At 38.2% G+C, this 12,449-nt stretch overlaps 1 protein-coding gene across 11 annotated transcripts in view; it reads right to left on the bottom strand.

Annotated features, from left to right (window-relative positions):
- sdk2b (sidekick cell adhesion molecule 2b) overlaps positions 1–12,449 on the bottom strand; it is a 387,802-nt gene that overhangs the window by 71,362 nt on the left and 303,991 nt on the right. For all 11 annotated transcript variants that reach the window (XM_067368564.1, XM_067368569.1, XM_067368568.1 and 8 more), the window contains 7 exons: positions 12,218–12,320; positions 7,245–7,421; positions 6,446–6,582; positions 5,364–5,511; positions 2,077–2,217; positions 1,249–1,430; positions 662–777 (listed from right to left, as the gene is read on the bottom strand). In XM_067368564.1, coding sequence (XP_067224665.1) covers positions 662–777; positions 1,249–1,430; positions 2,077–2,217; positions 5,364–5,511; positions 6,446–6,582; positions 7,245–7,421; positions 12,218–12,320 — 1,004 coding nt within the window. The remainder of the gene's footprint in view (positions 1–661; positions 778–1,248; positions 1,431–2,076; positions 2,218–5,363; positions 5,512–6,445; positions 6,583–7,244; positions 7,422–12,217; positions 12,321–12,449) is intronic.

Genomic DNA, 12,449 nt, shown 5'->3' with positions numbered 1-12,449 from the left:
TGCACCATTACCTAATTTGCATAATATCATTGAAATAACACCATCACTGAGCGTGATTCATTTGAATTCAAGTGAATTCCCCACTGAGAATGGTAGAATGGTCACAGATTTCCTCTTTTGTCTCAATACTATTGGATTATTTGGCATTTCAAAGTTTATAGACACTTGAAACTCTCCTCAGAGGGCACTAAAGAGGGAATGAGAGTTATAAGATTGTTCTCAAATGAGTCCACAGAGAGAGAGAGAGAGAGAGAGAGAGAGAGAGAGAGAGAGAGAGAGAGAGAGAGAGAGAAAAGCCTGCCGACAAATATTCCCTCCAATCCCAGCTGTTGTTGTATGGGACCGAGCCTAAACCTGGCTAATAAGCTATTAAGACTAATGTGTCCGGCTGACTGTCTCCATTTTGTAATTGTCCTAAACAATTCTTTCCAGAGACTGTCTGGCTATAAAGAACCAGAGTGACAGAAGGATCAATTCAGGATCTCTCAGCAAAAACAAAAACAAAGGAATGAGAGCAGGGAGTTTGAAAGACACCTTTGGCTACCCTTGCATGAAATCTCATCAACAAACTTTTAAAAACCTAAAAATAAAAGCTGCGTTTAATGCATTTTCAGCAGCTCAGGTCTGAGTGCAGATTTATTCTCATTCCTTCAGCGTTTACCTTGTAGCCCTGGTTGATGCCGTTGATGAACTGCGGGTTCGGGGCTGTCCAGGTGAAGCGTATTGTGGTGGAGTTGACGGGCTCTGCTTTCACATTGCCTGGAGCGATGGTGGGAACTGGTTGACAGGTAAAATGGAAAAAGGAAGACAGAGACGGAAACAAATGAGACTTCTATTTTTGGTAACACATCTCAGCTGCTAAACCCCAGAAAACTGACGTAAAAGATACATTAGTTCTGTCTTAACAAATTATAGGTTACATTAAGGGAATAATTATCCAAATATGCCTCAGATCGTTACAAACCCATACACTGTCATTTTTAAAAGGAAAACAAAAGGGAACAACAGTTCACAGTAACCTCAAACTTTTATTTTGAGTAAATAAATACATATATTATATATTTTGGTTTGCTCTATCGTATGTCTTCACAAGACTTTGAATTTAGAGCACAAGTTATATGGACTACTTTTATGGTGTTTTTTTTTGGGGGGGGGGGGTTGTCTGTTTTGACTACTGAATGGTAAGGTGATGTGAAGACTCCAATTAAAAACAAAACAAACATGAATGGATCAGATCTAAGCCCTCACCTCCCTGGAGTGTCCACTCTGTAACCTTATGGCAGTAAACACCCAGTCCAGCTCCATTATAGGCCGCCACCTCAATTTCATAATTAGTCCAGATGATGAGATCCTCCAGCAGCAGGTTGGTGACATCAGGGTTAGAGATATTTTTATACTGGATATCCACAGGCAGACCGGTCAGGCGATACCTGAGATTAGCAGAGGGCTATATTGTTACTGTCAAGGACAGATGCAGAGATCTTCTGATCTTAACGGGCAGAGAGCTTTGACAGATCAGAGAATTTCCCAAGATAACCCTGTCTAAGGTGCTCTGATAAGCATCTCTAAAAATATACCTTGTCATCTACTCTTCATAATCAGATCTGTCTCTTGGTTTTTGTATCGCAGTACCATCTATAAGCAACAGAGGGTGACAAAGAACCACTCTAGAAATGTCAGGCCATTCTGTGTTTTCTTTGAACTGAGCCGAGGACCATATGGGGCGACCAAGGTTCGCAATATCAAAAACGGCCTTCAGCTTTCCTCAATGATGAACAGAGAAAAATATATAAATAAATGAACAAAAAGTCCATTTCACTGTCATCACTGACAGAGAGGAAAATGCCCTGAAGTGCTCAAATCCTGGAGTAGCCTTGAAATAATACAATACAATCAAATTTACCCACAAACCAGCTGTGGGGAAGGAGAATTTAGCCCAGCTGGGAAAGAGTCATATTGGCGTTGACTTGGAAAAACATACAATGAAAGATTGAGAGTGAAATAAGTGTAAAACAGAGAAAAAAACTAAAGGTTTAAAATACAATAAGACCCCTGACATGAGTAGACATGTCTCACCGGATGATGTACCCTCTCAGGATGCCATTTTGGTGGCTTTCTAGTGGTGGCTGCCACTGAATCATGATGGACTGGTTGGTGCGGCCACTGGCAATGACATTCTGAGGCGGAGCGCTGGGCGGCTCTTCTGGAAGAGAGACCCTGGAGGAGAGAAGGTAAACACAAGTAATTGGTCAACCGATATGGATTTTTTGATGGCTGATGCCAGTGGTTCCCAAACTGGGGGGTCTGAAATTATAAAAAGGAGGCATGGCAAGTCTAAAGGATAGTGTACAGTCAGCAGATTGTTATGAGGAACTTCTTCTGGGTGATACAAGACCCCAATGCGAATTGTCCAGCTTAATATGCGGATACTTGCCCAATTCAGAGCAGACAGTTACGTCACTTACAGCTGCAAGCACATAGTCGTGACAGAAAAACAGCGGTAGCAAGTGGAGGAAAATGTGCAAAATCCACAGAATAAGAGAAACATGATTTGTTGTGCCTGTGGATGTCAGAATTTGAATGCAAAAAAGAGTCTTCATTTTTAAAGAATACTGTTATTGAAGACACCCTTTGAAGCTAAACTCAGATGTTTATGTTGCAATTCACAGACTGGACTGATGAAACCTGCAATTAGTCTACTATTAAAAAATGAATTTGATGTAAACAGTAAGTCTACATAATATTTGCATATGTAATTCATAGAGGACATACATACATCTGTTACAAATATTTAAACCTGTAACATTTTACATAATGTTTAAACATAGCCTATAACATTTTTATCTCACTTTATTCTTGCATTTGCGAGTTTATATATCCCAGCTCTCCCAGATTTTATAACTCACAATTCTGGTAAATATTTCACAGAATTTTAACTTTTGTTAATTGATAACTTTTTTAAAATTCTTTTATTCTGTGGCTTCGACAGACTGCTACAGCAGAACTGTCATTATAAAACGGTTAGTTCCAGTCCTTGATTCTGATTGGTCAATATTCACGATAAAACACGGCTATGACCGCTTCACCCAAAGATTCTGTGTATCACTACACAACACCCTTAGCATCCCCTCTTAGCATCCCCTCTATATATTTGTTCTTATTGATATTGTTAATTTAAGCTTACTGTATTATAGTAGAGTATTATGAGAGTAAGTTACCTGCATTTAGATATAGCGGTTTCCTTTAGGTCAGTCCTATGTTCATCAAAAATCTGTTTGAATGTCCGCTGTGATATCTTGTCTTTTAACAGGTAATGGGTTTCCCCGTGACTGACAGCGCTAGTAAAAAATATTTGTCAGTTGCGTCTTGTTCCGTGTTCACAAGTTTCGATCCTTTCAACATTAAAAGTCCTCGCAACTGATTGAATCACTCATAAAGACAGTCTTTGGCGCCATCTAATGGCGGTCAGGGACTAGTTTTTCCAGCGGAAGGAAGGTTTTCAGTGAAAGTTGCACTGTTACATATTTTCTTGGCTTTAATATGTATTGTGTGGTAACCATTTAATAAAAGCAATAAGCCCCGTGAAGCCATGGTTTACAGTGAATTTATAACAGCTAATGGGCGTTGTTAGGCACGACGCGGAGCAAAATAGGTCTATAACACAAATATTAATTTGACATATTTTATTACCTCAAAATGAATTGAAGTTATCAGTTATCAGTTGTAGCGCATGTTGTTATGTAATAACAGACCACTAGATGGTGCAATTGAAGAATCAGAATTGAGTATTGTAAAACCGTGTAAAAATATAAATTAATATGCATGGTTCTTCACTAAGCATGGACAAGTTTGTGAAAAGTATATGATTCTGCTTCAAATGTCACAAGTACCAAAACAGCGTGTCTACTCCAGACGCGAGGGGCACATTTTCATCGCTGTCAAAATAAATGTCCTACTTCTGACACTATCCTCAAAAAAAATAAATAAATAAATTTTAAGAAATGTCAGAAAAATCAGCTGATATATTGGCATTGACCACTAAATACAATACACTAAAATGAAAATAATACCAGGAGCTGCAGATGTAGCCAAAGTCAAGGAAAGTCAGTTCACTCAACAACCATCTTGGGCTCAAAAACGTATATAATATTTCTAATCAGCAATAAAATAGGACATGAATGGTATTGCAAACTTGTTTTTTAGGCTAAAAAAATTAAAAAAGTTGTATTTTCATTTTTTCAGAACAGTTGTAAACACCAAGCGATGACATTGTTGACTGACAACTGGCTCTTTTACTTGGAAGGCGGGACTTCTTTTACTCTAGCTACACTCTAAAAAATACTGGGTTAAAAGCAACCCAAGTTGGGTTGAAAATGGACAAACCCAGCGATTGAGTTGTTTTAACCCAGCGGTTGGGTTAAATGTTTGCCCAACCTGCTGGGTAGTTTTATTTAAACCAACTATTATTTAAAAATTGCTATATGGCTAGCTTAAAATGAACCCAAAATAGTTTGGAAATTAAAAACCAGATGCAATTAGAGACAACAATAATAGACAAAAGTTGAATGTTTATTAATAAGCTTTAATATTTTATTAATATAAATTTAATAGTTTATTAATATAAATGTATTAATAAGCAATTTAATAAATGTTTATTGTTTAATAATTATTAATTGAACATTAATAAATGTTCATTTCCAACATACTTTGGGTTCATTTTAATTAAGCAATACAGTAATTTTTAAACAATAGATGAGTTAAATAAAACTACCCAGCAGGTTGGGCAAACATTTAACCCTACCGCTGGGTTAAAACAACCCAATTGCTGGGTTTGTCCATTTTCAACCCAACTTGGGTTGTTTTTAACCCAGCATTTTTTAGAGTATAGTTTGTCCTAAATTCAAATGGTCCGTCTCTGCTATATACTGTCTGAGATGTACTATGATCTCTCTGTATCTCTCTCTTACTGTATATAGGCTGGTTTGATCCTGTAAATTCTGAGTTGGGATTATCGTGGCTAGAAGAGGTTTGTCTCAAACCTCAGGAGAACCAGAAGGATTTGTGTCCGTTCTGATAGGGGCATTTGCTGAATGTCTAATTTAAGTGTCGAAAAGCTTTCTTTACATGCTGAGGGCTTTGATTGCACTGATCCTTGGAAGGTACACTGACACACATAAACACATCCAAGAAAAATATAGCCGTATACACAGAACGTTCAGACAGATAAATCCTCCCATAGTCACTGTCCCATGAGAGCACAGGCAATTTTCACATGCTGTGACAGAGTGATAGAGTTATCTTTATGGTCAGACAGGGCACAGCTATGATACTCGACAGGCTTTAGGACCCTATGATCAGCTCACCGGTCAGTCTCCTTGCTGAACTGGCCCTTGCCAACGTCGTTGACGGCACACAGGCGGAACTGGTACGAGCGTGCCGGGATCAACCCGTTGACTGTTACAGCAGTCGACTCTGGCTCAATGTTGGCCAACAGGACAGTCCAAGGAGCGTCTGTGTAGAGCAGATAATGAAGGACACTTAATGAACTAAACCAACAATCTTAAAGATTAAAAAAGAGGTTTTACATATACAATTTACTTAAGGTCCTATGAAGCCACAGAAGACCCTTTCAAGTTTCTATTTAGTGGTGCTTTAAAAAAGCTGAAGAACACAAACATAGAATAAGAACCTATAAAGTAGCATCAATAACTTTTTCATGTATTTTATGTATTTAAATAATTGTTTGTGATATTTGCTAAACCTTAAACCCTATAATAAATAATACTATTAAACATTTTAAATATTGCTATTGGTTATTATTTTAATTTTAATTATTATTTTTAATAAATATTTTAATAAAAAAGTAGTTAATAATAATAATAATAATATATATTAATAATAGGTATTGTTATAAATAAATTATTTTAATCATATTTAAATAATAATAATAATAATAAACTATTGAATTTTGTTTTGAATATTATTTTAATAATAATAATAAATACTATCACTGATGCTTATGTTATTGTTATTATTATAAACAAAATAATTTTATTAATAATGTATTGATATTTTAATAATAATAATATAAACAAATCAATTTTGTTTACATTAATAATAATAATAAATACTATAAATTATATTTATGTTATTAATATGATAAACAAAATAATTGTATTAATATTTTATTCATAATAATAATAATAATAATAATAATAATAATAATATAAACAAGTGGGTTTTTTATAGTACATATTTAAATAATAATAATTATTATTGGTGTTATTAATATAAACAAATTATTTTGATAATAATAATAATTATTTACTCTATTTAACATTATTATGACTTTCAGAACATCTTCAGTGAAATTCATAACAAGGTAACTATATCAGTGTCACACAACTTTCCCAAGATTAATGATCCACATTTGAGGTCTACTCACTGTTTTCAGACACTTCCAGAATGTAGCGAATAAGAGGGCTGTTCCCATCAAAAGGTTTGGCCCACGTCAGGTTTATGGCTCTCTTCTCTGTGGTGCTTAACACTGCGGTGGGGTTCTCAGGGGCATGAGGCAACTGCCTGTGGGTAAAATGTTATTTAAGAAGAAGAGAGCGTGAGATAGTCTTTATTTTTCAGGGTCATTAAATGAGCATTCCATGTCTAATGTCTAAATAAAACAAGTACATAAATGGGTTATTCTACAAAACTAAGGTCAATGCAGGTTGCCATTTAGAACTATTCATGTTACATGCTATCTAGTTGACTAGTTTTAACAACACATTTGACTGTATCATCAAGTTGCAGCCCCCGTAAATGTGACATATACTTTAAATATAAAATAGAATTTATATTAAAGAAGAGTTTAAAAAGAGAACGGCAATGTTTGACAGTGGAGAAATGTGGAAATGAAAGAATGAGTTTAAAACGACTGTGATTACCCATCAAAAAAAAAGACAAGGTGAATCAAAACACATTCAAAAAAATGATATGAACAGAAAGAAAAAAAAAAGACAAGCAGACAATAACTACTATGCTATTAAATTAAAATATGGAGGCAACGAGACCGAAAAAGAAACCGAATGAGTGCAGGTGATGAACAGGGATATTGAAAAACCGAATGAGGTACGATTCACAGTGCAGGAGAGAGAACAAATCAAAAAGAAATGATCATAAGAGATGAAGGACTGTGTGGATAGGGAACAGAGCAGAGAGGACGATGGGAGAGAGTTTTCATCTCTGACCTCACGCGTAAGTGTGCGCTGCGGGAATCATTGCCGCCCACTGATGTCACTCTGCAGGTGTATGTGCCGATGTCACCTGACCAGGTCTGAGAGATGTGCAGAGTTCCATTGACATCCAGTCGCAGTCGAGGCAGAGACAGAGGGAAGATCACCTGACCGTCCTTCTCCCAAACAAACCTGAAAGTACAGACAAACAACATAAAACATAAACCAATAGGTCTACAAATATCAGTTCATTTCAAGACCATTTCAGTGTATACATAGCTTTTTTATTCTGTCATTAAAATACAGATAACATAATGTGAAATTTCTCAGCAAAGCAGAAAATTAAGGAAATATTGTACAGCAGGAGTTGATTTGATCCATCTGGATTTGATTGTGAAAATTTTGCAATGTTAATGTTAATAGTGGTGGTTCCTAAAACCCTCTTTTTAAAATTTCTTAGAAATCACTACAAGCAACCACCTAATAAAGACCTAGAAACAAGGGCTGCACGATTTATCACAATTAAACCGCACACGATTTGGTAAAGGCTGAGATTATTTTATGTGCAGCTTGTCAGAGATGTACGGCTCTGTGATCAATAGTAAATGCTTCTCCATCTGAAAGCCAGAGGGTGCTCTTGAACAGAGTTTGGAGTAAAAACATGTTATTAAATGTTGTGTTTTGCTGTACAAGATGTTAATAAATGCTTCTCATGTCTGGAAAGATGTTTGACGCCTGTTGCTTTTTCAAATGTACATTATAAGCGACTCAAACTTGCCGTGCTTTCAGATGGATTAGCATTTGGAGCCATAATTCACTGAAAAGCTGCGCATAAAAAAATTAAGCGCATCCTTTGCAATTTCATAATCGCACTAAGAATTGTGTTTAAGCACTATTTCAATGTTATTTTTCATATTGTGCAATAAATTGTGCAGCCCTACTAGAAACCACAACACTCTAGCATCTTTTTAGTAAAACCCTTGCTACCACCTAGAATATCCTAGCATCCACCTAGTAACAGCCAAGCAATAACCCAGAAGACTGTGGTATCCACCTAGTTACAGCCTAGCAACCACCCATAACATCCTAGCAATCACCCACTTCTAGCATCACTCTTGTAAAACTATAGCAACCACCAAGAACACTCTAGCATCCACCTATTATTGGTCTAACAACCACCAACAACATCCTAGCAATCACCCAAAATGTTGTAGCATCCATCTAGCAACACCCTAGCAACTACCCACTTCTAGCATCACTCTTGTAAAACAGCAACCATCAAGAACACTCTAGCATCCACCCATTATTGGTCTAGCAACCACCAACAACATCCTAGCAATCACCCAAAATGTTGTAGCATCCATCTAGTAACACCCTAGCAACCACCCAGTTCTAGCATCACTCTTGTAAAACTATAACAACCATCAAGAACACTCTAGCATCCACCCATTATTGGTCTAGCAACCACCAACAACATCCTAGCAATCACCCAAAATGTTGTAGCATCCATCTACCAACACCCTAGCAACCACCCAGTTCTAGCATCACTCTTGTAAAACTATAACAACCATCAAGAACACTCTAGCATCCACCCATTATTGGTCTAACAACCACCAACAACATCCTAGCAATCACCCAAAATGTTGTAGCATCAATCTAGCAACACCCTAGCAACCACCCACTTCTAGCATCAATCTTGTTAAACTCTAGCAGCAAGTCAGAGCCGATGGTTAGTGGGCAGTGCTCTGACATGTAGCGCCAGTTGTGCTTCGGGGAACCTGAGTTCAAGTCCCGACCAAGTGTGACGCGCAAGACCTGAAAAGTGAAGGCAAAAGCATTTCAATCGCCCCCTGGTGGCTGGCTGCAGTATAGGTCTTAAACCCTGCCCTCTCAATGTAATTGAATGGGATGTGAGCCAAACTATATAATCCAATTACATTGCAAAAATTTTTTCCAAAGATGGTTTCTGTAATTTTATGAAGTACTCATCATGCAGACCTATGTTAAAGTGTTTGTTTTCCCAATAAGTTTGGTTTTAGTTTTTTGATGCTGTAAAAAGGGGTGTAACATCGTGATCGACAGTTGTGCTTGTGATTGAGTCTGTGGGAGTGGGAATATGGGCGCTCCCATGGCTCCACCTCAGGAACACTACTGCACAGACTCGGGCTCCAAACGATGTAATCGGCAATGACCGTTATTGGGATATTTTGGCTTCATTTTCTACAGTCGAAGGAAGAGGAGATGTGCTATCCTTCTTTTTTACAGTCTATGATCCTGACTTGGTCCTTTCCCGCCCCGCCCCCATTTCTCTCCAACTTGTAGGTGGAAATGTAGGTGGGGGGAGTGAATGAACAGCGCTCTCTTCCACTCTCATTACCCACAACTGAGGTGCCCTTGAGCAAGGCAACTAACCCCCAAATCACTCCCCGGGTGCTGCAGCAAAAAAAAAAAAAAAAAAAAAAAAAAAAAAAAAACCTCCTGGTGTGTGTTCACAGTGTGTGTGTATTCAGTACTCACTGCTGTGTGTGCACTTGGATGGGTAAAATGCAGAGCACACATTCTGAGTAAACGCCAAAAATAAAATATCTAACAACCAGCCATAACACTCTAACATCCACTTAGTAACAGCCTTGATGTCTTCAAATACAAATTAAAGTTAAACTTAAATCTAATAATGAACAGCAAATTAAACTAAAAATAGTTTAGAAGAGAGAGAGAGAGAGAGAGAGAGAGAGCATGACAATGATTTATTGCATCACTTCATTGTCAGTAAAGCAATCGTTCCTTTGTGCCACTGGTCTGGCAAATGTAGTTACCACATGACACCTTTGTGTATGAAACAGTGTATTTAACTGAGCAGCTCTACATATTACATTCATCACAAAGACACTGCACAGTGTTCAGGGAACATCCAAGGTCATCAGAAGCTTCTAACAGATGTGTCCGACCTCTGCGTAATCGATAAGACTCTCACACACACGCTGGAAACAGATACGCATTCACAAACACTCGTGATTAATTGCATCATGGCCTGGCTTGTTGGAAATCCTTTTACTGCTGCTATCAATTACTGGTTCCATCCAACACAATTACACCTCCTTCTCATCCCTCATTCTTTACAAAATAAGCGAAAAGCCTCCACGGGTGTTCGGAAGGAGGTTGCGGAGGACAGAAAGAAATGGAAGCGAAGACAGAAGGAGCCTGACATCACTGAATCAGCTGAAAACAACTCTTAAAAATCGTCACTAAGTAAAGTTCAGTCTGAATCTTGCCTTCAAATCACTCTTTGATGCCGGTCTGGCGTAATGGAGGATGGTTGAGGCTGCAGACTTTCAATTGTGAGCAATGAGATTCAAGGGAGATTCAAAGGATTCTGGGGATTTATACGGTAGTTGTAAATGTTGAGATAATGTAATGGCTCATGATTTCACGCTGGTGTGGCGTCATTAACATCAGACGATTTTATCCATTGGGATTTGAATGGTGTGAAACATGGCAGGCTATGATATTGCTAAGGCATGCATCACTATTGCTCATACTCAGGGTAAGGAATTTTAACAACCCCTGCATTCTGCTCAACGTTAGCAGTGGGATATTCCTACTAGTTTATTCCTAAGTGCTCCATTGCTTGACATTGCTGAAAGACAAGAAAGCAAAATGTTACCGCTAAGCTTCCCTGAATCCCGCTATATTTGAGTGACATTACAGAACAGAACTACAACCACCCAAACATCCTAGCAACCACCCAGAACACTCTGGCATCCACTTTGTAACACCCTAGAAACCACTCAGAACACTCTAGCATCATCATAATAATGCCCTTGCAACCACCAGGATCACTTTAGAATTCACTTGGTAACAACCTAGTAATCACCCAAATAATGCATCAATGCATCATCCATCAATAATGGGTTAGCATAGCAAACACCCATAACACTCTAGCATCCATCAATAATGGGCTAGCAAATACCCATAACACTCTAGCATCCACCTAGTAACGGACTAGCAACCACTCGGAAAACTCTAGCATCCACCAAGTAATGGACTAGCAACCACTCAAAACACTCTAGCATCAACCTAGTAATGGCCTAGCAACCAACCAGCACACCCATAACAACTGTCCAAAACACTGTGGCATCCACCTAGTAACACCCTAGCAACCACACAGAACACTCTAGCATCATCATAATAACAACAACCTTGCAACCACCAGGACCACTCTAGCATTCACCTAAGAACACCCTAGTAACCACCCATAACACTCTAGCATCCATCAAGTAATGCCCTAGCAACCACCCAGAAAACTCTAGCATCCACCTAGTAACGGACTAGCAACCACTCAAAACACTCAAGCATCCACATAGTAATGGCCTAGCAACCAAGCAGCACACCCATAATAACGACAAAAAAACACTGTGGCATCCACCTAGTAACACCCTAGCAACCACCGAGAACACTCTAGCATCATCAAAATAACACCCTTGCAACCACCAGGATCACTCTAGCATTCACCTAGTAACACCCTAGTAACCTCCCATAAAACTTTAGCATCCATCAAGTAATGCCCTAGCAACCACCCAGAAAACTCTAGCATCCACCTAGTAATGGACAAGCAACCACTCAAAACACTCAAGCATCCACATAGTAATGGCCTAGCAACCACCCATAACACTATTGCATCTACCTAGTAATAGCCTAAAAAGCATCCTGAACACTCTAGCATCCTAGTAACAGCCTAACAATTGCATAGCAACACACAAAAATCCATTTAGTACCACTAGGCAACTACATAGCAGTGTCCTTCATGTCATTTTGAAGGTGAAATATTCATATTTTCTTCAAATAAAGTAAACATGTAGCTGGTTAATATTTCCCCTACCCACATGGCTTTAGTTACTTTATCACAAAAAAAAAAAAAAGTAAAAAAAAAATGCAAAACATTCTTTGTTTACAACATTTATTTGCAGTCAAGTGTATGTGGGCCGCACCTGACTGAGACGCTGGGGTCATGCGTCACACCGCAGGTCATGGTGGCTTTTGTTCCTTTGATGACGCTCTGATCCTGAGGTGGATTAGTGATGCGTGTACGTGCTGTAAGGTGGAACCAAGTAAATGCACATCAGTATATGCACAGGTGTAAGACACAAACATGCAAACACACTTGAACATGGACATCATAAAGTAAAAGGATAGCCTCTGATCTATACACTTCAGAACACA

The sequence above is a fragment of the Chanodichthys erythropterus genome, chromosome 19, assembly GCF_024489055.1.
Source record: "Chanodichthys erythropterus isolate Z2021 chromosome 19, ASM2448905v1, whole genome shotgun sequence".
In the NCBI taxonomy this organism is placed as follows: domain Eukaryota; kingdom Metazoa; phylum Chordata; class Actinopteri; order Cypriniformes; family Xenocyprididae; genus Chanodichthys; species Chanodichthys erythropterus.
Note: the sequence above shows the minus strand (reverse complement) of the source record. Positions and strands in the feature narration are given on the sequence as shown.